Source organism: Rhagoletis zephyria, unplaced genomic scaffold, assembly GCF_001687245.7.
Source record: "Rhagoletis zephyria isolate East Lansing unplaced genomic scaffold, Rhagoletis_zephyria_1.1 Rzeph_scaffold_01005, whole genome shotgun sequence".
In the NCBI taxonomy this organism is placed as follows: Eukaryota; Metazoa; Arthropoda; class Insecta; order Diptera; family Tephritidae; genus Rhagoletis; species Rhagoletis zephyria.
In genome coordinates, this window is record NW_016158089.1 from 101,580 (window position 1) to 129,313 (window position 27,734).

The 27,734-nt window shown below is 36.1% G+C and overlaps 4 protein-coding genes across 4 annotated transcripts; 2 read left to right on the forward strand and 2 right to left on the reverse strand.

Annotated features, from left to right (window-relative positions):
• The first annotated feature begins 4,711 nt into the window (after positions 1-4,711).
• LOC108362415 (kinetochore protein Nuf2-like) lies at positions 4,712-6,003 on the forward strand. The gene is made up of 4 exons (XM_017615375.1): positions 4,712-4,861; positions 4,930-5,384; positions 5,466-5,753; positions 5,827-6,003. Exons 1-4 carry the CDS (start codon positions 4,749-4,751, stop codon positions 5,982-5,984), a joined length of 1,014 nt encoding a protein of 337 aa, XP_017470864.1. The 5' UTR covers positions 4,712-4,748; the 3' UTR covers positions 5,985-6,003.
• Positions 6,004-6,874: 871 nt separating this feature from the next.
• On the reverse strand, positions 6,875-15,384 carry LOC108362413 (Structural maintenance of chromosomes 6). The gene is made up of 25 exons (XM_017615372.1): positions 14,968-15,384; positions 14,667-14,895; positions 14,214-14,487; positions 13,989-14,115; positions 13,621-13,698; positions 13,387-13,559; positions 13,107-13,307; positions 12,816-13,009; positions 12,414-12,739; positions 12,025-12,341; positions 11,747-11,963; positions 11,493-11,663; positions 10,798-10,902; positions 10,375-10,710; positions 10,326-10,333; positions 10,035-10,228; positions 9,633-9,958; positions 9,244-9,560; positions 8,966-9,182; positions 8,712-8,882; positions 8,017-8,121; positions 7,594-7,929; positions 7,288-7,515; positions 7,096-7,226; positions 6,875-6,985 (listed from the first exon to the last, which is right to left on the reverse strand). Exons 1-25 carry the CDS (start codon positions 15,190-15,192, stop codon positions 6,961-6,963), a joined length of 5,031 nt encoding a protein of 1,676 aa, XP_017470861.1. The 5' UTR covers positions 15,193-15,384; the 3' UTR covers positions 6,875-6,960.
• Positions 15,385-16,734: 1,350 nt separating this feature from the next.
• On the reverse strand, positions 16,735-21,680 carry LOC108362412 (putative ATP-dependent RNA helicase DHX57). Its single transcript, XM_017615371.1, has 8 exons — positions 21,495-21,680; positions 20,638-21,419; positions 20,028-20,581; positions 19,234-19,960; positions 18,888-19,092; positions 18,069-18,825; positions 17,811-18,009; positions 16,735-17,747 (listed from the first exon to the last, which is right to left on the reverse strand). The coding sequence occupies exons 1-8, from the start codon at positions 21,551-21,553 to the stop codon at positions 17,182-17,184; spliced, it is 3,849 nt and encodes a 1,282-aa protein (XP_017470860.1). The 5' UTR covers positions 21,554-21,680; the 3' UTR covers positions 16,735-17,181.
• A 3,350-nt stretch (positions 21,681-25,030) lies between these two features.
• Positions 25,031-26,030, forward strand: LOC108362414 (uncharacterized). Its single transcript, XM_017615374.1, has 4 exons — positions 25,031-25,123; positions 25,179-25,356; positions 25,420-25,598; positions 25,695-26,030. The coding sequence occupies exons 1-4, from the start codon at positions 25,046-25,048 to the stop codon at positions 26,028-26,030; spliced, it is 771 nt and encodes a 256-aa protein (XP_017470863.1). The 5' UTR covers positions 25,031-25,045.
• The last annotated feature ends 1,704 nt before the right edge of the window (positions 26,031-27,734 follow it).

Consider the following 27,734-nt stretch of genomic DNA (forward strand, 5'->3'; position numbering starts at 1 on the left):
ATGTTTACTTTGAGTTTTTGTAGTTACATTTTTCGAAGTTAAAAATTTCGAAAGTTTTTTGAAGTATATTTTGCAATTATTTTGATAATTTGTACACTTCAAGTAAACGCTTTCACATCAAACACCTTTAGCCTCAATCATAATGATGATCATCATCACCAACATGAACTTTAACTGGATATTTAAAAAAATAATAACTTCTCTCTTTTTACAGTTACAAGTAAAACTAATGACATAACCATACAAACAACAAAATAATTACATATGTACATATGTAATCTTTGAATCCATTTGATATTTGGTCATCCCTGTGCCGCTCATTGGAATTTCATAGTGAAAGCTTACAGCTGAATGAACAAATAATTTAAAAAAATATGTTAAAAATGTTTAATGAAAAATCAATAAGTGCAACTAAATTAAAATAAAAAATAGCTTCTTGTTGTTTTAAATTGATGTTTAAATTAGTAAAAATTTATGGTTCGAAATTTTCTTCAATAAAATCGAGTGCGAAGTGTTTGTTATTTGCAGTCTACATATACATACAGCGCGTTTCATAATTATACGACCGTATATAACTCCAAGTTTTAAACTTTGTAAAAAAAAATAAAAAATTTAAAAATGTTCATCAAAAATTCACTTTTTTGTTCAGAATTTTTAGAAAATTTTTGGGTAGTCAATTTTTGAATACTGCAAATTTTTTCTCAAAATTGTAATTAAAAAGTGTGAAATTTTAATGAAACTTTGTGATTGTTTTTTTAACCGACTTCGTTGGGAGACTATTAATTCGTCGGAATATTTTTTGTATTTTACCGCATAGCTTCAGAGATAGTGCCATACTAATTTAGTTTAGATCCGATCATTGGATTATGAAATTAACGGTACTCTTCAATTTTTATATGACAACTGAAATCGGTTTGGTTCTTTGCTTAAAAATTGCTCGTAATTTTTGTAGAAAGTTCGAAGCTTGGATTTATATACAGCCTTATCGCCAACTCCATGTGAACGAATAGTTCTCATAATTTCAGCCAAAACAAAAACGTATTGGGAAAAAAGGTTTTTCGATTTCGATTTTTGGGAATATTTGTACACGTGAAATTCGCAATAAAGCCGATGGGTTTTTATGTAAAAAAATTTTAAGAAACTAATTGAAATTACATAATAAAAAAAAAAAAATAAATAGTCAAAACTAGTCAATATGTGGGGGTCGTATAATTATGAGAATCAGAGGATACATATGCACATGTGTATATATATTTTTTTTAATTTTTAGGGTATTTCAAATTATTTATAAAAAAATATATTAGGTATACTTCTGTTAGGAATTTTAGTTCTTAATTTTAAACTCATACGAAAATGCAGCAGCTAAATATGTACTACGAATTTGCAAAGTACGTAAAGAATTTAGTTTTTGAACACTTTTTTATTTTTATTTTATTTAAAAGAAAAGTTAAAAATTTTATTTCAAATTAAAATTATAGTTAATAATTTGAGCTTAGCGCTTCGATACAATACACTGTATGAAAGAGCCTGCCCTACCTTTTTAAAACTTTTGACTGGCATTTTTATCTGAAAGAAAGCTTTTGAATTTAAAATAAATATTCAATAAAAATATGCGATTAAGTAAAAACAACGTATTTGAGGTTATATACTACAGTTAGCCAACGAAAGGCGTTCGAAAATTTTTTAATTCAAGTCTTTTGAGAATAGGGTTGCCATATGTGCTTAAATTGAAGTTCTTAAAAATTTAGATCAAAGTGCACATAAGGTACGTTAATCGAGAGTTATTTAAGAACAAGGATTTAATAAAAAAACTGAGATTTTATGAAATATTTTGTACTAATTTTTGGTGGCCGAAAGCAAANAAAAAATAAAGTTAAATTTAAGAAAAGTAAATTTTAACGTTTTCTTTTTCCTGTAATATACATATGTACATGCATACGAATATATACATTTTAAAATATTGTTATTTACTGTCTATATTCAATATCTAAACATATTATAGTTCCCTGCCATTTGTAAACAAATTTAAAAAAAACAGCATGTAATAAAAATATGCAGTTACAATGAGGAAATCAATAGACAAGTGCGTGAAACTGGCTCGACAACAAAATAAAATAAAGAAAAACAAAAAATTTAAATACAACGTAAAAGAGTAAAGTATTAGTTACAACATAAGCAAAAATTATGAATATTAAGAAACGTAAAGTTTATTACAAGTAAAACCTAAAACTAAAATAATTTAATAAAATAAAAACTATACAACTAAATCCTAGTATTTGAAAATGCAGACAATTACGAGTATATACATACTACGTCGGAATTTTTAGAATGACATTCTATAAAATATCATTCATATAATTTTGTTGCATGGATAAGTGCATTTAAAGCGACTTTCAGTAATTTTACTCCCACAACAAATTAAATGAAATAGCGTAAAGGTTAACAGTTCTAATATTCACTGGTTCTCTTACGTATTATTTTTTGTTGTTATTAAATTAAAAATGCAAAATGTAACAAAAAAACGTTCACATTATTATTAAACAAATAAATTTAATAAAAACACACAATTAAAATTTAAGTAATATGTAAAAAATTTAGTGCATATTTAATTTTTAATATTTTCTGAAATTATGTTTTTTATTATTTTTGCTTTCAGTAAGTGGGCCAATTATGTGAAGGGCTTTAATTATTATACATAACTGCACACATACATTCACATAAATATATACTAAATGCAGTAATTAAAATATAATAAAAAAAAAACATGAAAAATAACATTTGCTTTTTTTTGTGTTTGGCTTTAATGCTTAAAAAATAACAGTAAGTGCGAAAAAATCCTGTTTTTAATACCACGAAGAATTAATTTAAAAATTTATTAGTTTTAATTTCAGAGTATCATTTAACATTTTTCCTTTAGAATTCCGCTATGCCGTTTTGGTAGACCTGCAAAAGAGTACTTTGATCTTAATTTGAGCTGAAATTGCCTACAGGTCCCCTAAATTCAACATGTTTCACATACCGAAACATGAGTCCACTTTTTGAAATGGCATTTGATGTCGAAAGGAAAGGACTTTTTTGTTCAGCTAAATAAACAAAGCTTATAAATAACCGTCATCGCACTCATGGAAAGGCCAGGCAACTGACTGCTTGTTGCCAAAGCAACAGCAAGAAAATTGAATTAACAAGCAATCAGAAATAAACTATTTCAACACGCCATATATTTTATTGCTGCAATTTAAAAAATTAAATTTAAAAATTTATCTATTACTATCAATTCAGTGGTTGGAAAATGCCACGTCTCAAGCCAACGACAAAAATCGATGTCATTGGTAATTTGGNAAAAAAACAGCATGTAATAAAAATATGCAGTTACAATGAGGAAATCAATAGACAAGTGCGTGAAACTGGCTCGACAACAAAATAAAATAAAGAAAAAACAAAAAATTTAAATACAACGTAAAAGAGGAAGTATTAGTTACAAAATAAGCAAAAATTATGAATATTAAGAAACGTAAAGTTTATTACAAGTAAAACCTAAAACTAAAATAATTTAATAAAATAAAAAACTATACAACTAAATCCTAGTATTTGAAAATGCAGACAATTACGAGTATATACATACTACGTCGGAATTTTTAGAATGACATTCTATAAAATATCGTTCATAAAATTTTGTTGCATGGATAAGTGCATTTAAAGCGACTTGCAGTAATTTTACTCCCACAACAAATTAAATGAAATAGCGTAAAGGTTAATAGTTGTAATATTCACTGGTTCTCTTACGTATTATTTTTTGTTGTTATTAAATTAACAAAAAAATGCTACAATTTGTCCTAAACAAAAAAACGTTCACATTATTATTGAACAAATAAATTTAATAAAAACACACAATTAAAATTTAAGTGAGATGTAAAAAATTGAGTACATATTTAAAACAAACAACTTTTCTGAAATTATGTTTTTTATTATTTTTGCTTTCAGTAAGTGCGCCAATTATGTGAAGGGCTTTAATTATTATACATAACTGCACACATACATTCACATAAATATGTACTATATACAGTAATTAAAATATAATATAAAAAACATGAAAAAATAACATATGCTTTTTTTTGTGTTTGGCTTTAATGCTTAAAAAATAACAGTAAGTGCGAAAAAATCCTGTTTTTAATACCACGAAGAATTAATTAAAAAATTTATTAGTTTTATTTTCAGAGTATCATTATTAAACATTTTTCCTTTAGAATTCCGCTATACCTTGTAACGGTTATTCCAGACCAACGACTGTGTATAGCCGCGACCTTCTAATCGAGGTTTTCAGTACTACTTTACGTACATACATATAAGAGGTAAAAATTCTGAACCTCAGGTGGCATGTACCCGTTTTGGTAGACCTGCAAAGAGGTTTCTTTAATGTTGTCGCTTACTTTGATCATAATTTGAGCTGAAACTGCCTACAGGTCCCCTAAATTCACCATGTTTCACATTCCGAAACATGAGTCCAGTTTTTGAAATGGCATTTGATGTCGAAAGGAAAGGCCTTTTTTGTTCAGCTAAATAAACAAAGCTTATAAATAACCGTCATCGCAATCATGGAAAGGCCAGGCAACTGACTGCTTGTTGCCAAAGCAACAGCAAGAAAATTGAATTAACAAGCAGCAATCAGAAATAAACTATTTCAACACGCCATATATTTTATTGCTACAATTTAAAAATTTATCTATTACTATCAATTCAGTGGTTGGAAAATGCCACGTCTCAAGCCAACGACAAAAATCGATGTCATTGGTAATTTGGATTTGAGTCCAGAGAAGGCTGTTGGCGACTATATCGAATCAAAGCAACAGAATGCATATTTTGTGTGAGTACTATCTCCTCTAATTGTTTGCCCAATGCGTTTAATATTCTAACATATTAACCAACTAAAAGCAAACCGCCAAATTGGGATTCAGCAGGCGATTCCATTGAGCTGCTCTACATACGCAATGAGCGCGAACATTCGGTCATGTTGCGTCTGCAGGATGAAATGCTGGAGAATTCTAAACGCCAAGCAGCCAACAATGCCAGTCGCATACGCAAACTCTACAAGATACAAGCAAATTTGCGTAAACGCTTTATAGAAGTGAATAGTTTTATCAAAGATTGCGATGATAAGAAACGCGTTGCGGAGAAGAAAGTGGCCGAGGAGACAGCATTGCATGCGGAGCTGGCAGAAAATATACAAAAGTTTAAGCGCGCTATAGCGGAGCTAAATGAGTTTCGTGAAGTGCTCAAGGCCACTGTAGACGAGTTGGAGCCGTATGAGACTGTTATACAGGAAGTAGTGGAGAAGTCAGAGATATTTGATTCGGTGAAAGATTGCATGGATCGTTGTGATGCATTGAGTGCGTACTGCTTACCTGTTTCTCTATGTGGATAATAGGTATTTTTCTTTTTATTACTTAAATTTTTTGCTTTAACTGCAGTGTTGGCACAAGTAGAGATATCGCGCTTGGAGCAGGAGAAATTTCTTGAAATCGAAGAGATGCGCAAACGAATGGTAAATGTGACCAATGAGGCAGCGCTTACCGTACTGGGTTTGAAGAACGATTTGGCTGAGCTGGAGCGTTCATATAATACAGCGCGTAGCGAATGTCTGCACTGGGAGCGTATTTTGGCGAACGCCAAAGATTGTGTGGCAGCGAATGAGCTGAATAAGGATCGGGCATTGGATGGCATACGCGATATTTATCGGATGTTACGACGCCGACAAGGTGAGTGCTGAAATGATGGTAAGATTCGAATTAGTTAAGATTATTTTATTTAAATTTGTATTTCCATTTTTAGGTCGTGATCCGGTTTACCAACGCCACGAAGTTGAAAAAGAGTTGGATTTCATCAAAGACGAGATCGAGCTGCTGAAGGAAGTGGTAAAAGAATGCAATAAGACAGTTGCTGCCAGCGCTAAACCAGGATTTGTCGAGAAGGTCGAAGGAAAATGCTAATAGTTTAAATTTTATATGAAAACATAAAAATTAGAGATTCCAAAAATACTAACACCTAAATTCATAAAAAATAAATACTTTATATAAGGCTCTTTAAATCTACTTTATTCTATGAATAAGGCCATAAACTAAAAACATATCCTATGGAAAAAAATAAAAAAAAATTCATAAAAAACTATACCCGCAATGGGCGAAAAAATATTTAAAATTTTATTAGGTACGACATCGACTTCAACTATAATACGCAGAAAATTTATTTTCCAGTCGCATGTCACTTATTGAAAGTAATATCTTTTATTATGGCTAAATCATATAAACGTTAACATTAAACGATTTAACAAAACATATGAAAATTTATAAACACACTTCAATGTTAATACATGTTTTTCTTTAGAAAACTATACCCATTAATGTATATTAGGGTGGTCCTTGAAATACCAACATTTAAATTTTGTATAGAGCACAGCATTATTTTGTTCTACGTACAAAATAAAGCCATCTACCAATCTTTTAAAATTGAAAAATTTAAATTTTTATTAAATTGTAAAAATTTTGACTCTGACCAGCTGTAACTCAGGATACTGAAACTTGCTCATATAAATTCATAAATTCGCTGAGTTATAGCAGGTCAAAGTCAAAATTTTTATATTTTTTTTTCTTAATTTTGAAAATTTCGACGATGGCTTTGTGCGTATATATTTTAAGGACCACCGTAATGCATATATGCCATACATAAATGTTTAGAGTAATGTGCATAATGACACGTATATCTTCATATAAAACTTATATATAAATAAAACGAAAAAAAATTCACGTGTAGTTAATCGATCATTAGTTTTCGATACTAAATTAAATGATACTGGGTACTGCTAGCACAAACGAATAGATAGAAAGGAAATTATTGAAAAAACGGGGCGCTGCCTGAGCGCAAACGTATACTTGTTCGAAGGATGGAATGAGTTCAGTTTAATTGCTGTTAGTTACGAATCGGCTCTGCCAAACTGTGGATAAAAATATACTCAAATTTAGTATAGCATAAAGGACTTTGTTGCAACAACTATAAGCTTTTATAACTAAAAATATATTATTTTTTAATTAACCAAACACTTACCGATGTATTCTTATGAAATCAGTGGCTTCAATCGACATGTCTTGCGGTGTTAGAAATACAAATTGCCGATTTGCGCGCTTTTGTCCTTCATTTTTCAGCAAAAGGGTCATATATTCGCGGTTGACCTCATCCTTTGAAAGGAAAAAATAAAATTAAAAAACTCAAAAAAAATTAAGGTTTAGTGAAACATACCGCAAAAACATCATATTCGTCCAGAAAGAAGAACGGATGATCAACGCAAGCCCACAGCGAGATAAGGAAAGCCACTGTTGTGTATGAACGCTCGCCACCGGAAAGTGCACGCGTGTTGGTTACAGCATCTTCGATGTGATTATCACGCGGCACCACAGAAATTTCCATTGTTTGCTCCTTGTGATTGACCTCAATGGAGCCGGTAAAGCGACGCTTACTCAGCACGTTCTGTAGGAGGTGAGAATAACAGAAAAAAATTGTGAAGGTATTAAAAATAAACTGCCGCGACAAGAAGCAACTACTCACATTGAATGTATACTGCAACATTGTCACCATATGACCCTTGAAACTTTTAACAAAGTACATACGCTTCGATTGTGATTGGCGCAGTTGCTCAGCAACCAACTTAAATGTCTTCAACGTGCTCCGATCAACGGTTAATGTACGCTTCGAACGCTTAATTTCCTCCTCGAGCTTCTTGGGATCCTCTTTGATCGGTGCACCTTGCCTTAATTTAACTTCACTTATTTTAATATCATCGAGTATATCATCGGGTGCACGTTCAGTATCTATACGTTCACCACGCTTGTTCGCGACTTTCAATTGATTGTCTAATTCCTTTTGTTTGCGTTTTTTATTTGTCTGCAAAAAATATTTTTTTTTGTGTTTTCAAAGAAAGGTTTTCGATAGAAATTCAGTAACTTTCTAAGGCATTTGTTTCGAACTCACCTCTTCGGTTTGTACGCATTCATCGATGCGCCGCTTTTTATCTTCAAACTTTTGGTAATTGGTCGATAAGTTGCGCAAGCGCATTTGTAATTCATTAGATTCGTTCTGTAATTTTAAAGTGAGGAAATTAAGTTAGACGAGAAATAGAAGGGTGAAGCATGTGATTCCAAACCTAAGGGCCATTAACTTATCTATTTTAGGTAATGATTTAACGATAGACATTCCAGCAGTATTAGAGGAAATGGGCGGTACAATGAGTAAAACTTTAATGTGTCAAATTCCGTGCGATAGAAGTGCAGTATTTAATGCAGTAAATGTTGCTGAAACCCCAGTGAAGTTTACGATTTTGAAAAACTGTTCACGGTTTTTGACCAAAACGCATAATGCCCGTGTACGGCGTGTTGAAGTCTTTTTCTGTTGGAACTTTCCCTTCCCAATCAACAGTAAGTCTTCTAAAATTTGTGAAGCCGTTCTTCTTGCCACTGAACCGAACCGAAACCCCGGTTGAAAGCAACAGAAAAAAAATAAGGTTCGATGACCAAATCCAAAGCACAAAAATGGTTCGAACCCTAGAACTAAACCGACCAAATTTTTCATCCGTTTCACGTCTGTGCTAAGAATGTCTCACATTAACAAGACACAAGCAAAGAAGATTCTCCATTTTTCCCCAACAAACATTACTTTAATTTGCCTACCTCTTTTTCGCGTATTTTCGCCTGTATTTCATTCAGTTTGTCCATATGCTTCCGCAGCTCAATTTCAACGTTTTGTTTCTCATTCTCAGCTAGAGTGCACTCCCTTTTTTTCTGTTCCAATGTTTGCAAATATTTCTGCAGTTTCTCTTCATTTTCAGCAAGCTCTTTTTGCTTTGATAAAAAAAAAATGCAAAAAAATTATAAAACTATGTTTTTGAAACATTCGCATATGCACCACAAAACTGCCTGCTTACCAAAACACAGGATTCATTTGTGTCGGGATATTCATAATTTTCCAAATCGGCAATGCGTTGCTCCAACTGTGTGACCTCCACTGTATGCTTCTGCATTAGTGCCAGTTTCTCTTTGAGCTGTTGTATAGAGTTACGCAAATCGCGTTCTGATTCTGCAAATGAATCTTGGAATCCCAGCCGCTCATTTTCGATTCTACGATACTCTTGTTCAAGTTGCCTTAAAAAATATTGATATTAAAGAACTTGTTACAAAAAAAACTATGAAGATTTTTACACACCTGATACATTCGTCCACATTTACTTGTATGAAACGTGCAGGTCGGATCTTAAACGAGTACATACGAAACCTTGGATCGGGATAATACTCTAAAGCCGGCTCTGTTGCTACAATAATTTTACGCAAATTATGCGGCACCTGCTCCTGTTGCATGGTAAAATTCTCTGCAACATGTTTGGTGTCCGTCAACAGAATTGTCTCAATACTCAGCTGATCGATTAAACAATTCATAACCACTGGGTCCCGACACTTGATGACATCGTAAAGTAAATAGGTGCCTGGCGGTGGACGTACACGACCGGAACGCACATCGTGCACCTGGCGATTGAAGGAATAAATAAGACAAATAAGTAGCAATATAGATACGTTTCTAAATATCTGCTACCATACCTTATTTGAAAATTTAGCCGTTACAATTGTCACTTGCATATTCGGTAAACGTTGTCTTATAATCGAATTTAATAACACACGATCGGCTGTATTGTTCACTATGAATGCACGCAGCAAACCGCCAATTTGATTCTCAACCACATCACGATATTTCTGTTCCGGCACATCCAGATAACTGCCGATGGGACCACGCGGGCGATCGCTGAACTTACGTGCGCGGCAATGGCGCTCTATTTCATCCAAAAGTGCTTGCATCTCTTGTCCATAAATCGAATAGCGATTCTTTTTGTTCGCTTGTAAATTTGCAATATCGCGCTTAAGCTTATCTGTCGAAAGCGAGAAATAAAATGGCAATAAAAGTTAAAAATAAGTTTTGTTAGAAATATGTGCGCCACCACTCACCAATTCTGCGACCGCAATTGTCCATTTGGAGTTTAAAATTTCTACATTCTTCCTCCTTTTGCGATTTGTTCTCTACAAAAATTTCATGCTCCCGCTTAGCTGATATACTCATTGCCTTATTTTCGCGATGTGTTTTGCGTAAAGTCTCCAGTTCAGCTTCATTGCGACGCCGCAGTTCTTCAACACCCATTGATCTATTGTAATAATTTTAAAAAAGCAGAAATCATTTTTGTTTAATGAGAGTGAACAACTTTTTCGAACCGGATTGTAAATAAAAATACGCGTACTAACTTTGAACGCTGTNAAAAATAAACTGCCGCGACAAGAAGCAACTACTCACATTGAATGTATACTGCAACATTGTCACCATATGACCCTTGAAACTTTTAACAAAGTACATACGCTTCGATTGTGATTGGCGCAGTTGCTCAGCAACCAACTTAAATGTCTTCAACGTGCTCCGATCAACGGTTAATGTACGCTTCGAACGCTTAATTTCCTCCTCGAGCTTCTTGGGATCCTCTTTGATCGGTGCACCTTGCCTTAATTTAACTTCACTTATTTTAATATCATCGAGTATATCATCGGGTGCACGTTCAGTATCTATACGTTCACCACGCTTGTTCGCGACTTTCAATTGATTGTCTAATTCCTTTTGTTTGCGTTTTTTATTTGTCTGCAAAAAATATTTTTTTTTGTGTTTTCAAAGAAAGGTTTTCGATAGAAATTCAGTAACTTTCTAAGGCATTTGTTTCGAACTCACCTCTTCGGTTTGTACGCATTCATCGATGCGCCGCTTTTTATCTTCAAACTTTTGGTAATTGGTCGATAAGTTGCGCAAGCGCATTTGTAATTCATTAGATTCGTTCTGTAATTTTAAAGTGAGGAAATTAAGTTAGACGAGAAATAGAAGGGTGAAGCATGTGATTCCAAACCTAAGGGCCATTAACTTATCTATTTTAGGTAATGATTTAACGATAGACATTCCAGCAGTATTAGAGGAAATGGGCGGTACAATGAGTAAAACTTTAATGTGTCAAATTCCGTGCGATAGAAGTGCAGTATTTAATGCAGTAAATGTTGCTGAAACCCCAGTGAAGTTTACGATTTTGAAAAACTGTTCACGGTTTTTGACCAAAACGCATAATGCCCGTGTACGGCGTGTTGAAGTCTTTTTCTGTTGGAACTTTCCCTTCCCAATCAACAGTAAGTCTTCTAAAATTTGTGAAGCCGTTCTTCTTGCCACTGAACCGAACCGAAACCCCGGTTGAAAGCAACAGAAAAAAAATAAGGTTCGATGACCAAATCCAAAGCACAAAAATGGTTCGAACCCTAGAACTAAACCGACCAAATTTTTCATCCGTTTCACGTCTGTGCTAAGAATGTCTCACATTAACAAGACACAAGCAAAGAAGATTCTCCATTTTTCCCCAACAAACATTACTTTAATTTGCCTACCTCTTTTTCGCGTATTTTCGCCTGTATTTCATTCAGTTTGTCCATATGCTTCCGCAGCTCAATTTCAACGTTTTGTTTCTCATTCTCAGCTAGAGTGCACTCCCTTTTTTTCTGTTCCAATGTTTGCAAATATTTCTGCAGTTTCTCTTCATTTTCAGCAAGCTCTTTTTGCTTTGATAAAAAAAAAATGCAAAAAAATTATAAAACTATGTTTTTGAAACATTCGCATATGCACCACAAAACTGCCTGCTTACCAAAACACAGGATTCATTTGTGTCGGGATATTCATAATTTTCCAAATCGGCAATGCGTTGCTCCAACTGTGTGACCTCCACTGTATGCTTCTGCATTAGTGCCAGTTTCTCTTTGAGCTGTTGTATAGAGTTACGCAAATCGCGTTCTGATTCTGCAAATGAATCTTGGAATCCCAGCCGCTCATTTTCGATTCTACGATACTCTTGTTCAAGTTGCCTTAAAAAATATTGATATTAAAGAACTTGTTACAAAAAAAACTATGAAGATTTTTACACACCTGATACATTCGTCCACATTTACTTGTATGAAACGTGCAGGTCGGATCTTAAACGAGTACATACGAAACCTTGGATCGGGATAATACTCTAAAGCCGGCTCTGTTGCTACAATAATTTTACGCAAATTATGCGGCACCTGCTCCTGTTGCATGGTAAAATTCTCTGCAACATGTTTGGTGTCCGTCAACAGAATTGTCTCAATACTCAGCTGATCGATTAAACAATTCATAACCACTGGGTCCCGACACTTGATGACATCGTAAAGTAAATAGGTGCCTGGCGGTGGACGTACACGACCGGAACGCACATCGTGCACCTGGCGATTGAAGGAATAAATAAGACAAATAAGTAGCAATATAGATACGTTTCTAAATATCTGCTACCATACCTTATTTGAAAATTTAGCCGTTACAATTGTCACTTGCATATTCGGTAAACGTTGTCTTATAATCGAATTTAATAACACACGATCGGCTGTATTGTTCACTATGAATGCACGCAGCAAACCGCCAATTTGATTCTCAACCACATCACGATATTTCTGTTCCGGCACATCCAGATAACTGCCGATGGGACCACGCGGGCGATCGCTGAACTTACGTGCGCGGCAATGGCGCTCTATTTCATCCAAAAGTGCTTGCATCTCTTGTCCATAAATCGAATAGCGATTCTTTTTGTTCGCTTGTAAATTTGCAATATCGCGCTTAAGCTTATCTGTCGAAAGCGAGAAATAAAATGGCAATAAAAGTTAAAAATAAGTTTTGTTAGAAATATGTGCGCCACCACTCACCAATTCTGCGACCGCAATTGTCCATTTGGAGTTTAAAATTTCTACATTCTTCCTCCTTTTGCGATTTGTTCTCTACAAAAATTTCATGCTCCCGCTTAGCTGATATACTCATTGCCTTATTTTCGCGATGTGTTTTGCGTAAAGTCTCCAGTTCAGCTTCATTGCGACGCCGCAGTTCTTCAACACCCATTGATCTATTGTAATAATTTTAAAAAAGCAGAAATCATTTTTGTTTAATGAGAGTGAACAACTTTTTCGAACCGGATTGTAAATAAAAATACGCGTACTAACTTTGAACGCTGTGCGATATTTTGCTGCAAATCAACTATTATCGATTCCAAATGCGAAACACGCTTTTTATAATTCTCGACGTCATATTTCAAGCTATGACAATTGTTTGCCTTTTCTTTCAATCTCGCATTGATGCTTTGGCATTTTTCATTTTTTTCACTGTATTCTGCCCGGTTAAGATGGATTATTTCCATACAGCGGCTAAAATGGCAACATAAAAAAGATAATAAAAGAATGTTGCAGTTACTGCATAAAAGGGTAGGAAAATATGCAATCTCACTCTATCTCAGTTTTGCGTTCATTTTCAATTTCATTTTTGCGCAGAGATTGCTCTTCCAATTTCTCACGTTCGCTTAGAGCCTCTGCAAGCGCTTCTTCCACTTTGTTAATTTCCTGCTCCAAGCGACTTACCAATGACCACTCGTATTCAGAACGTTTCTGATTTATTTCATGCTGTAATTATTGGAAACATTTGTTTTTGCTGTTCTCAAATATTAATTAGTGTTTAACATACTTTAAGTTGTGCAAATGATAACAATTTACGATGTTCCGACTCTAGTTCTGCGATCCTTTGTTGATCCTGCTCTAATTTCTGTAAAAAAAAAATTAAATAAAACACTAAGTTTTTAGCTTAACAAGTAATTTTTATGCAACAAATACAACCGACTTCAATGCTCATATAAAAATTTGGGAGTACCGTAAATTTCTTCATGGCATAATGATCGGAACTAAACCAAATTAATATCGGACCACGAATAATCGAAAACTATTTACGTGGTCCAAGTTATCCGGTGACATACATTAACAAAATATTCCGATGAATTGATAACGTTCCTTTTTTATTGAAGTCGGTTAAAAATAAAAATATATGTACACGCAAACCTTTTCTATATGTTTCAAACGTTGTTTGTGATCCTGATATTCATAATAGCACTTGTACAGCTGATCCTGTATTGAATCGAGCTGTGTGGCTTTTAAAAATAGTTGATAATTTTTCTTTGGTTCCATGCTGTAAATATGTAGAAAATTAGTTTTCCATATACATACGTACATAAATATGTACTACAGAGCCCATTAATTAATTTTAGTTCCACCCATCTTACTTACTCCTTCAAAAATTCACGCGCACTATCTTGATTCATTACAAATGCCGGGTTATCAACTTGTATATTGTGTATTTCTATGATCCGCTTCAATTCGTCAAATTTATCTGATACAACGCGTCCATGTGCATTCTTAATTTTGTAATTACTAGCTGTTTGTGTGATGTTACGCACAATTGTTATTTCATCGCCATACTCTTCAGGTCTAAAAGCCTCAGGACCCTCATTGGAGATGGTGATTTCGACGCGCGCTGTACTTTGACCGTTTCTTATTAAACCTGAGAAAACATTTTAAAAATATTAAAAGGAGAATTGGCACTTCAAAATTACTGCACAGTTGCAAATAGTTGCCAGAAGCTGTGCAGTTTCTGCGAGGAACATGTCCTTTCATGTTTAAATGGAGGTTATGTATCTTTTAGCACTTTTAAAATACAAATATATTTATGTAGTCACTCACTGTGTAATGCCGTCGAGCGATTAGTGGCTCGTGCACGTCCACCCATTCCGACAACAAGTGCAGCGAGTATAGCGCTTTTGCCGCAACCATTGCGTCCAACCATAAAATTGACGCGCGGATGCATTTCGATGCGATAATGGGCATGACACATAAAATTTACCAAAACTACCTTATTGATCTTGCCACAACGAAACGTATCTAGCGCTATTTGCGAACTTGAAGCGTTTGACTATAAATTTGATAGAGATACGTAAGAATTTGAATTCCACAGCGAGGAAAAGGTAAAGCGTTTTCAACTCACTTGTCGTACTTCAATCCGCTTCTGCCTCTTTGCTTGGCTACATGTTGGTATGTTATCCTGTGCCACTGCGTTATTTGCTAGGGGATCAGCAGCAAGCTCATTTATTTTGCGTTGTTTCGCACTTGTGTGATTTCCCTGCGTAGCTGCTGTGCTAATGTTGGTACAAACAGTCGAAGCATCGCTGTTCTCTTTGGAACGCCGCTTGCGGCAGAGGCTCAAACTCATCTTCCGTGTTGTTTTAAGCACTTTTTCACTATATCCACCGGTTTAAATTATTTATTTATTTACTAAATGTGCAGAAAATTGCTTAGCAATGGAATTCCGTAAAATGCTACCCCCTTTGGCGCAAACAAAAATTTTCAAGCGTTGCCAAGTTGACAGCTGTAACATGTTAGAGATGTAATAATGAAAAAACCAAAACAATTTGAATTATCGAGTTTAAGAGCGAAATACACCACACAAGCGACGAAATATCCCATTACTTCACATGGTGAAACCAAAGAACGTAAATGTATAAGAAGAGACAACATGTTAGGTTGGTGTTATGCAGAAACTTTGTTTGGCAAACTGCGTGCAATTGTTGTTGTAGCAAACTCGGAGAGAGCGAGTTTGGCGACTCTCACAGCAAACTAATTTTGTTTGGTCAAACTGCAGCAAATTCGGTGTTGTCACATACAAAAATTTTAAATTGTGCGCGTTATGTACATCTGAAATTCTCATTTCGTGTTGGCAATAGCCATGAAAACCATAATGAACGTGCAACCCTGTGCCAAACTCGACATAACCACCTCCGAGCAAACTAAGCAGCCGCCATTTAATTTGGCAAACAAAAGTTTGTCTGCATAACACCGACCTTATAATTGTAGCGAGTGTGAACATCAGGAGCGTGCTTTCTCTTTTGCCCAACTACGTTTTTAGACTGGATGAGTATAGTGTACTTTATCTGTCCTGATTACTTCAAGCTATTTGTGTATATATTTTTCATTACAATATATATATTTTTGGTTTAATCCTTTTAACAAAAAGAAAAAAGGTATTAAAAAGTCTAAAAATATGTAACCTTATGGCGACTTCCGTATCTTGCCATAGGATGATTGGGTTTCAGAAACCCACGTAACTGGCCGTCTCCACAGGATAAAGTTTACATCTTGATACATATGTATGTTAGAATATAAATAGCCAATGGAGACCTCTCATTGTAATTCAAGAGCAATATATATCAGAGCTTATCTTGCCATCTATTGCCGATGATTTGATAGTTTGACAGTTACATTTACATTTGCATGAAAACTTTGTGGCGGCAACATAATTGAAGCCATCTTAGAAATGCTTATATCAAGATATAAAAAGCCCACACATATGTTGCCACTGATATAACGTAAATCTAGCAACCAAGATGACAGTTGGACTGCAATAAATTTTATCCTGTGGAGACGGCCAGTAAGGTCATAAAAATAAGTGCAGTGGCGTGTTGTGCTGCAGCCGTGGTGTATATTTTTAGGCGCAGTACTACAAAAAGGAAACGCATGCCCAAGGTTGAAAATTTGCAGGGTACACCTGATGATACATTTTTTTCATTCCGTTATTCGAAAAAAATGTGTTTGATGATGGATGCGTTTCCGAACGTTCTTTTTTGCAGTTATTCGAACATTTTTTTCTTTTGATGATGCATTTCCGAATGTTTTTTTTTTTTTAGTTTGCATTAAGCAGGTTTTAAAATTTCAAATTAAATGGAGTTTTGAGTAGAAAGTTTATTAACCCATTAAATTTTAGTATAATTTACATTGTCTATTTAGGGAAAAAATAACAAATGTACGAAAATAAAACTCACCTCTGATAAAATAATGCGTTTTAGTACATCAGGTTTGCTATTAGGTTGTACATGACACTACATTGTAAATTTCCATGCTAAAAGATACTAGGTCCGTTAAGTACGTTGTGGAAATGGTCTGGAATTTGCAGTTGGAATAGCATTTGCTGTAATGAAAACCGCGAGCATTTGGTTGTTGTGAATTTACAAGTACAACGAATATGCAAATGCAAGCGAATATGCACAAGATCCTGAACGGCCCTACTATATTTAGTATTAAAGGAAATAACTAAGTGGTTTACAAAACCTTACAAAATTTTATCACGTTTTTTGATGATTTTGTTTAGAACTCACAAACACACTCACATACAGATTATCTAATACATTCACACATTTTCTTCTACTTAATTATTATTTGTTATTAGATGTACAATCGTTTTAATTATCTTCAAACCATTTTCATGATTTAACAAATTTAGACAAGGATCACTGATTTTCTCCTCAAGCAGCTTAAGTAACTCCAAACGCAAACACTGTATCATCTCAGCTGTTTCATGCGTGTGCGCTTTCAAAATGATCCAACCCTCTTCGAGCAGGAACAGGAAATCGCCGCTATGTAATTCAATTTTGAAATCACTGCCCGCGAACAGCACCAACGGCACCAATGGCAGCATAGAGCATTCACGTATGAATATGCGTGAGGTTTTTACTTTCTCCTGGTAGATGAGGAAAGGTGATTGAAAAGTGCCAACAACCGAATTCACCGAAGATGGATGTATGGCGACAAAACCATCTAGTCGTGTCTTGAAGCGCAAATCCTTCGCTGAATTCATTTTGGCCATTGCACCGCCAACAGTCGAAACGTAACTGCGTTCCGGTGTCAGCACCTTTACGATGTTGGGATAGAGCGCAGCGTAGAGTAGAGATATTAGCAGGCGATTATTGTCGCCATTTACATTCAAATCGGCACCTACATGTGTGCAAAGAATTAAGGGTTAGAACGTAGATATGCGTAAAGTTAAAACTTATTTACCAGTCAATTCGAGAATGTTGTCGGTGGCGTTCTTGCGTTTTCTCGGTATATTCATAGGTACGAAACCAATCGAAACAAGGAGTTCCAAAAATTGGTATTTGACCTCCGAAATTGTATCCAATGTTTTCAAAGAGAGAAAGTGCTCATCTGCATAGTTCCGGCTGGCGTAAAAGTTGCGCCGCGACACTTCTAGCCATTTCTGAAAGGTTAAATTGAAATTAATCTTTCTTAATAAAGAAAACTTAGCTCTGTGTTCACCTTATAGGCTAACAACATGGTCAAATGATCGCTATTACAAATGGCGAATTCCCTTTTCCGCTTCTCCGCTTCCGTACGCTTATTGAAAGGGCTCACAAACGGCGATTTATGACTCAAGCATGCGGCTATGGTGAGTACACTGTCCAAACATTGGAAGATCGCGCCATACAACATAAGCTTGCCAATGCGCACATCTACCGGCAGCGCTGCCAGATGGTGGCCCAGCGACGTTAAATTCTGCGCTTCATCTAAGGCGCCGACATCTTGCAATCTACGCACAGCGGATAGTATATTTTCCTCGGTGGGTGGCTCGAGCGTGCGACCCAACACCTCAAGTGTATTCTTTTCGCTGAAGCAGGGCAGCGTTTTGATGCGCAGCACCAGCTGTTCCAGCGGTACGCGATGTATTTCCGGCACTGGTTGTGCTAGGAAATTGTGCCAGAAACGGTGACCACTGAAGAGATGTATACAAACACCTGGCATGACACGACCTGCACGACCCTTGCGTTGTAATGCATTTGCGCGCGATACCCACACCAATTCCAGCGATTCCATATTACGATTGGCGTCGAAACGCTTTTCCTTCATCAAACCATAATCAACCACAAATACACAATCGTCAATGGTGAGTGAGGTTTCAGCAATATTGGTGCTAAGCACTATTTTTCGCTTGCCTTTAGGTGCGGGACGAAAGATAGCCGATTGCTCTTCGCTGGAGAGAGATGAGTGGAGTGGTATGACGATATAATTGCCGCTTCTAGAATGAGAAAATGGAAATTAGTATTTCAGTTGAAACTTTTTATGAGGTATCAAAATTACCTATTCCCAAATAGCGCGCTATCAGCGAGCGCTTCATGTACTGTCTGAATTTCTTGTAGACCAGGTAGAAACACCAATATCGTGCCTTCCTTAGGCCAATTATGCTCCCCTTCCACAATGTATTTCAGCACAGACTCCACCAATTCGGGATTGATTTTCATTGGCTCCATGAGGTAGATACTCTTACACGTTTTCTTTGAATAATCTGAATAAAAGAAAGAGATTTTTGAGTTTTTTTTTAAGTTCAAGGCAATTAAATAAATATTTAAACTTTGTATTTGTTTTTTCTTGCTTAATATAATTTAAAAAACTGGCCAAAATTTTCCCTTTAACGACTCCCACTCACCACTGTATCGTCCGTACATTTGCGCCAGAGTAAGCTTATCATCTTTGATGCTCTTTGCCGGTACTGCCCCCTCGGCTTTCACGTCTGAATATTCCAACTCTCGCATTAGTTCTTCCTCTTCTTTTTTCGTGATCTTTCGACAATAATGTGAATCACATTCCATTACATAGTCACACACCTCCAGTATATCCTCGAGGAACAATTGTTCTACATGGAATGTACGCCCGGGTATGTCCAGCACAGGCGCACCACCAAAGTACTCCGAGAACAATTTCGCATTTAATGTAGCAGACATTAGTATCACTTTGAGATCAGGCCGTTCTTTCAGCAGATCCTTTAGTATCATTAGCAAAAAATCGGACTCCTCACTGCGCTCATGCACTTCGTCGACTATGACATGCGACACGCTGCTAAGCAGCGGATCAGCGGTGAGTCTTCGCAGCAATATACCAGTGGTGCAGAAGGTTAGACGCGTGGTTGATGAAATTTTGTTCTCTAGTCGTATTTGATAGCCCACGGTTTGACCGACACGTTCTGTGCGTTCATCGGCGACACGTTCGGCAACACCAATTGCTGAGAGGCGTCTTGGTTGCGTGCACACCACTTCGACGTGTGGCATTTTGTTCGAGGCGGTGAGTCTGGAAGCCTGGAATAACCAGTTATCTAGGATGAATTGAGGCACTTGTGTGGATTTGCCGCAACCAGTTTCGCCGGATATAACAATAACCTGAAATTATAAACAAAAATTAATATTAAAGTCCAATGGTTTCGCATTTAAAAAACTGCGAACTTACTTGCGAAGTTTCTATTAGCCCCAAAATTTCCAGCATTTTTTCAAATGCAGGCAAACTGCGGCGCCCAGTCATCATTTTGCGATAACGCTCATCTTCCTGTCGCTGCAAAAAGCGTCGCATCAGCACGCGATCTTCATTCTCCGTCTGCTTAGCTGATCGTTGCTGCTCAGTGTGGGAAGTTTGACCGCGTTCATAATGTTTAGGAAGCACTACAGGCATGCCACCATTCGCGTCAGTTTCACTACTATCACTGGTGGCGAAAAGCGATTTCGCGTCCGAAGGAAATGGATAGTCGTCACCAATTGGTAATTGTACATAAGCCTCCTCGTTTAGTAGTGCCTCACTTATGCTATATACACAGCCCATGCCATCAGCGCAAATGTTGCGTGCCTCACGATATAAGCGACGCGCCACAAGTAAAAGTAAATCGCGCGGCAAGTCGTGGCAGGTTGTTTTGAGGTAGATAAATGGCGCTTCATATGGATAATTTGTATCGGGTGGGAAGCGTATTTCTAGGAAGAACCAGTTGTCCTCTTCATTCTCATCTTGGAAACCTATAAAGATTAGATAAGCTGATTAATAAAAAGGGTATAAGAATACGATTTTTTACCTTCTTTCTTTTTACGCTGCGCCTCTTCTTCATCCACTACCGGCGCTACGTGTGCAAATCGGCATTTGCCGCCGAATTTACATGTGCCATCGCGATCGAAGTTACGGCAACGCGCTTTTCCATTTACAGTTGATTTCACCTTCTGCTTGGCGGTTTTCTCTGGCACTCCGGTGCGCTTACGTCTCTCCGACGGGCTGTGTATCAACAGGTGGTCTACTTTGAATTTTAGACTCCAAACTGTATTTTTCTCTTTCTCCTCAAAAACTTCATCATAAATAGATTCCAGCGCTGATTTCTCATCATTTCGCATCTCCAGCAGTTCGCCTTTATTAATGTCATTATTTAACAACACACTATACGACTCATTCGGCTTTGTCTCTGGTATACGCATGTATTTGCGATAAAGCAACAACAATGCGGCATCCGTATCACCACCACAATGGTCGTACGCCTCGACACAATGTAAGGGAGCGAACCCATAATTCTCCAGCTTTAGCAAAGCGAAACGCCTTAATCGGTCTTCGGGTGTCTCCGTTTTTTCGCTATTGGCTGAATAGTTGGTAATGCTTTGCACAACCAACGTGCCTCGGTCTTCCCAATATGCCTTCTTCATGTGACCACCGCGATCATTATAAAACGAAGCATCATTGAGACGAAAATCTGGTCCATGTATTGCACGCAGTGTTTCCATTGTCATTTTTTGTGAAGCCTCTGAGAGACGCAACTCCTGCAGTTCAGTCTTGATCTCAACTTTGGCGGGAGCTGTTTGGACAGGAGCATTCCTTATATATATATATATGGAGAAAAAACAGTTGAGAATGTGAAAAATATGCGTAATGCCATAAGAATGCACTCACGTCGTTCTAGGATCGGAAAGCGGGCGTAGATACCAGGTGTCGTCATGTTCAGGTTCCATTATGGTGATGGCCAATTGAGATTAAATTTAGGACACTTTGTTTCGTTTGCTGGTGTAATAACAAAAATGATAAATAAATTGGAATTTTGAGAAAAAGGAAAACATATGTGCCCTAAACGTGTCAGCAGTGAACAGCTGGCTCAACTGCTGCTGACCACGAGCGTTGCCGTATGCGCGTTTAATTTAATAAACGAACGGAAAAGGAAGCAAGAGACCGGAAGTATTAAAAAAAAAACAGTTTAAATTAAATAAATTCCATAAGGGAATTTATTTCTGGTTGAAAAAGGCTAAATAGGTGGTTTAATATTAATCACCGACGTGTCCAAAGCTTGTTATAAAGTAGAGTTTGAAGCGTGAATTCCACGATAATTTGCCCTGACCGGCATATATCGATTCTCCCATGCAACCATGCACTTGTTTACATCTGCTAACGGTTAGCTTATGGGGGCCCTACACGGTCAAATTGTCTCATAAATTTGCGTCTATGGGCTAGTGAGATTTTTTACGGATGTGTCACATGCACAGCGGGGTTTATGCAATTCAACATATGCGAGCGAGAAGAAAGAATTGACACAATCTTATTTGAAAATTTGTTGAAAAAAATTTCTATAAGATAACCGAATGCTAATAAAATAAAAGGAGAAAGTGGATTTTATCAACACATATGTTGACTGGTTAAACAATTTTTTGATTTCTTACAGTTATGCTCGCCCTAAACCATGTTGTCACACATGTTGGATCGTGTAGACCCCGCTTATGAGTTTAGTAGCTGTTTAACTAAAACCAAAGATCTGTTCGATGAATGCACTAAAAGTGTAGAACAGTGCAGTGCAGAAGAATATCTCATATTAAGCCCCAGAGAACACATACGTTCAGGGCAAGAAAAAGGCTCATAGAACGCTTTTTCCTGCCCTAGAGTATTCTAGTGCCTTCATCGAACAGACCTCAAAGTAGTTTTGATTTTCATCAAAATCGATGGTCCATTACAGGACGATCAAAGGTGTGATTTGTTCAAGATGTTGGTTTTTTTTTATAAAAATCATTCGTCCGAATTCTTTTCTTGAGTTAATTTTTATATCTTTTTACAATTTGTATCTGATTATATGACAACGCAATATATGCAATGAAAAATGCACTAATTATGACTTTTTTCTAGTGATAAAACTTCAACATAAACGAAAAATTATAGTTTAAAAGGTTTTTTGACACCTGTAAATCAAACCATAAAATTACACCGACACTTAATTTGATCAAACACTTTGACAGTGTAAAGGCCCCTATTACAAGTCAGCTTTCAAGGACAAAAACTTCGCGTTCCCGCCTTGCAATTAAACAATTTTTTGCCTTGGGAAAATAACTCTTGCCAACGTTATGAATTTTGTGGGTGCTTTGAAATATGGTTGCAAACCAGAGGTGAGCTTTTTAATAAATTTATACGCTGGCTATATACCTTTTATGTCGACTTACAGGTCGAGGCCGAGCGCTGCATGAGGCAACTGCTGTTTAGATCGAGGTCTGAAGGCGAACTTAGCTTAGAATTGACAGCGGATTTAATTAATGAATTATTCAAAGCAATTGGATTGCATACTAGCATTACAGTGCAGCAATTGCAAGCAGGAAACGGATTCGATTGGGAAGCAGCTGGCTGCCGCCACTACATGTTCCATTGCAATACGATTTTCTTTAGCGCCTTCGAGCGTTTTCTTAAGCAGCTATGTCGTACTGCGAGGGACGAACAAGAAAATGCAAGCGCAGCTGTGAATGCCGAACCGATTTGGCATTTATTGCAGCTGTTGGCCGTTTGGTGCAATTGCTACACGGATTTGTTAGAACAGGAATTGGATATACAAGTGCAGTACTTTCAAGAACCGCTTGCGCGCATAAGTTTGTTCACAGTTAACTGACTTTATCTTAGTTTTTAATTTTTGTGTTATCGACAGACTATAGATTGTTCCTTGGCGTGCATGAAATTAGGAAGAAATATCCCACCCGCTTTGACCATTTAGATGAAATTTGCGCACGTTTGCTGGATAGTGCTCTGCAGGGATTATTGTAGGCTTGAATTTTGCATTTTAAACAACAAATATGTATAAAATTGTTTTCTAAAATTCGCAGCTTTAAAGAATGTCATGCAGACATTTCTGATGGCCTCCTCATTCTGGCGGAGAAGCATTTCGGTGTAAGCGAGGCTTTTGCTAATGACGCTTTCAAATTCTTTTACTATAGCTTCAGTGTGGAGGTAAAAGTCCCAAGCAAAGTTTATTTAACAGTATACAAATTTTTAATTTTTTTTTTAATACAGCAACACAAAGCAACTCATTGTAATATTTTTAAGTGCTTCACGCGAATGCTGCACAAATTTTCAACAGAGCAAGATTCAAGAGTCTACCGCACATTTTTAAGTTTTCTTATTGAAAAGGATATGCAGGACATTTTCTATACAATTTTGAAATTGGAGAAGACTAAGCGCTTACTATTGGCAGCTCTAAATTTTTTGAATGAGCTCCAGAGGTAAAAATTATAATTTAGTGAAAGCCTAATAATTTTTAAATTTGCGTTTTAGGCAACTACTTGACTTGGATTGCTTCTCGGAAATATTTCTCGAGGCTATACTTGGACTGACATTGCACGCTGATGAAAACCTTTCCTTATTGGCCGCTGAGCTCTATATAAACATGGCCCGACGCAAGGCAAACACAGATGATTTTCTTCTAAAACACATTCTTGAATATTACTTTACAGAAATGGTGAAGTGACTTTGTGTTATTTAAAGTAGTGAAATTTGTATTACTCAAGCCGATTTTTGTTTAATATTTTGTAGAACACTATTGATTTGCTGCCACACTATATCGCTGCTATATGGCCCAATTTTTCTTATATGAAGTCTTTGGACATTTATTTTGAACTGGTAAAGGATCAGAGTTTGCCGTTAGAAATGCANTATGGCCCAATTTTTCTTATATGAAGTCTTTGGACATTTATTTTGAACTGTTAAAGGATCAGAGTTTGCCGTTAGAAATGCGCTATTTCATTGCGCAATTTACAATTGTAATTTATAGCAAAATGATATCGAATATCGGTAAAATTTAAAGTTTGTTTTCACATTTTCAAGTATTTTATTAATAATGGAGCTATCCTTTCCAGAAAAATATGCACCGGAAATTATATTCGTGCTCCGAACGCTGCCAACTCTCTTCACACTGTTAGATAGTCAGTGCTTGAAAGGCATTCTACTGCAGTTATATAGTATCACCGAGCTGGAACTGCTACGTGGCAGCTATGGTGCTGTTAATGAGGTATTGGTAAAACAAAAATTAATATATAATTCGATTTGAACGGTTTTTGTACATTACCCTCCCATAGTATTTTCTTGATTTTGAAAACTACTTCATATCGGAGTTCAAAAGTGACCTGAATTTTAAATATCCTTATCTACTAAATTTATTTATGCAATTTACACGCTTCATTGAAGAAACTAAAAATTTCGATAAAATGGAAATGTGTGGTGTTTATGCGTACACACAATTTGTGGAAATAGAACGCTCACTGCCAGCACCTGATGACAAGAAGGTATAAAATATTTAAAGAAATTTGTAAAACGGCTTAAAACTTACACATTTTACAGCAACCTCGCGTGGCGCAAGTGCGTGCCTACTACAATATTTTACAAAAGCTCTGCGTACTGCTGCAGGTGGACTACGATGTTTTGGACACCTTGGAGTCACTAGTTCGTACGCTGCATGCAAGACTTGTGGAAAAGCCACAGCTACAAGAGCTTTCCAATAAACATGAGATTTTTATTGGTAAGACAAATCCGCTGAGCACTAAACTCAATATTTTACATGTCAATTTCTCAACAATTTCAGATGTATACGCCATTGAGTTGCTGGTGAATGGCTGCATTAAACTATCACGTAGCAAAGATTTAACGAAAAGTTCAGAACAGTGGCTTGGTGTTCAGATCCACGCATTGGAAACATATTTGCTCGATGCGTTGACTTATGTGGGGGTTAAAACAATGGCGCAAATGTATCGCCTGAAAACGGTAAGTGATATTAGTTAGGTACATATGTATTTACTTAGATATAAAAATATGTACTATAATTTGAGTTCAAAAGTAATTGTTTTCATTCAATTTCAGTGCTTCATTTGCCTTGTTAATTTATATTGTACTTTTCATAATACCACTGGCGTCTACAAGCTGCCACTCAATCTGCGTTCATACCACATATTGCTGCAAACTTTGTTGGCCGGCTGCTTGCAGCGTAAACCACAAACATCAGCAAGTGTGCAAAGCATAAGCGATGAGTATTTAGAACTAAATCCAAAATATGTTTTGCAATATCAGAAGCTAATGTTTGAAAAATTTACAAAATTGCATTCATCGAAATATGTCGAACTACCATCGCCGGCCGCTTGGAAAATATGCTTGCATTATGGATTAGTGAGTACAATCATTGTACCTCCTGTTGATTAGTATGCATAGTTTGATTTCATATTTCGTTGCATACATTTAGGATAAGCCTAAAAATATGTAACACATAAATATAAACGAAATGATATGTAGATAAAAAACAATTATGTACGTGCTGAAATAACAAGCATACCTACCTATCGATCAGCAAATATTAGATATTTGGCTTAAGATAAAATAAATTAAAATGATGAGCAAAATAATATGAGGCTATGAGAGCAGAAGTGGCCTAGCGTCACAATTTTAATTTTTTTTTTTGACTTAACTTTTTAAACTAGTTTCAAATGTGATACATTTTAAAATGAAGGTCGCTTACTCCTTAATTTGATGGTATGCTAAGCAGCTCTGTATCTAAAAATAAAGGAATAATCGACTTTTATTTTAAAATGTATCACATTTGAAACTAGTTCAAAAAAAAAAATTTTGAGTTAGGCAACTTCTGCTCTCATGGCCTCATATATGCACATAAATATCTAGAGCCAAGCCATAAGAACCAAAGAAACCGAAGAAAAGTATACAAGGTTATAGGCGTGTTTTGGGTGGCCTTCACTAAAACTTCTGACGCAATTTATGTAATTCAGTGAGGTGACAAGTCTAACAAACCTATGCAGAGCATTAATATATTCAGTATACCGGGAACGGCAGGTGTGCTGGACGCACCCATTCGATGACAGCTGTCATAAATGGCGTAAACGTATAATTGTCATATTTTATGGATGCACCTAAGTTATCAGTAATCAAAATAAGTATGTGTTTTTTTATCTTTAATAAAATAAAATTGAAAAAAGTGCTTTTCTTCTGTTTTTTTCGATAAAGAGCGCGAATTGCGTGCACTTGCTTATTTAAATATGTACATAAGTGGTATATACATACATACATAAGTTTTATGACATTTTTCAATTTATCAAAATTCATAAAAATATTTGCATTAGTGTGATGCAATATTTAAAATATATTTTAATTGATTACCGGCAATCGATCAAATTGTAAAAACAGATAAATAATAAATTGGCGACATATGTATGTACATTGATTTTTACGCAAGCCCTGAAAACCAAGTAATGTGCCCTAGCTAAGCACTTAAGGCGTAATCAAGTGCTAGTGACATATAAACAAGTGCGGTAAATATTTAAATTAATTAGTGATGTGAAAGTGTGCGTATGTGTGTGGGAATTTCCGCCGGCAAAGATGTTAGTGCAGCTTGGAACATGCAACGCTATGTTAGTATTAAAGCTTTACGTTTCTTTAATATGTTAAAATTTACAAAGGGAAGATGCTTTATGTTTCATGTGCTTATGCATACTTATTTTTTAACAAGCTTTTTAATTTATTTTTTTTTTCTTTGTGAAGTTAGTTATTGTAGATTTTCACTAAGACCAAGGTTAAATTAATTTGCGAAAAAACAAAACTCGACACTACCTTTGGTTGTTGTTGTAGCGGCTACTCAGCCCTGCCTTGCTTGGCTTGTCCCTCAATCGTTGTCGGCAAGCTCAACTCACGGGAGACCCAGGTAGCGTACAACTCCGACTGGGTTTGCCCATAGGGACAGAGTTGTTAGTTGAGTGCTTTAGAGGGCATGTGAAGAGATATATCGATTCGTGGGGTCTCCGCATGCCAGGCACTCGTTGGGCACATCTGCATCTAATTTTCTTAGGTAGGAGTATTAGCCTGCTGCAGTAGCCAGAGCGAAGTTGGGCTATGGTTGTG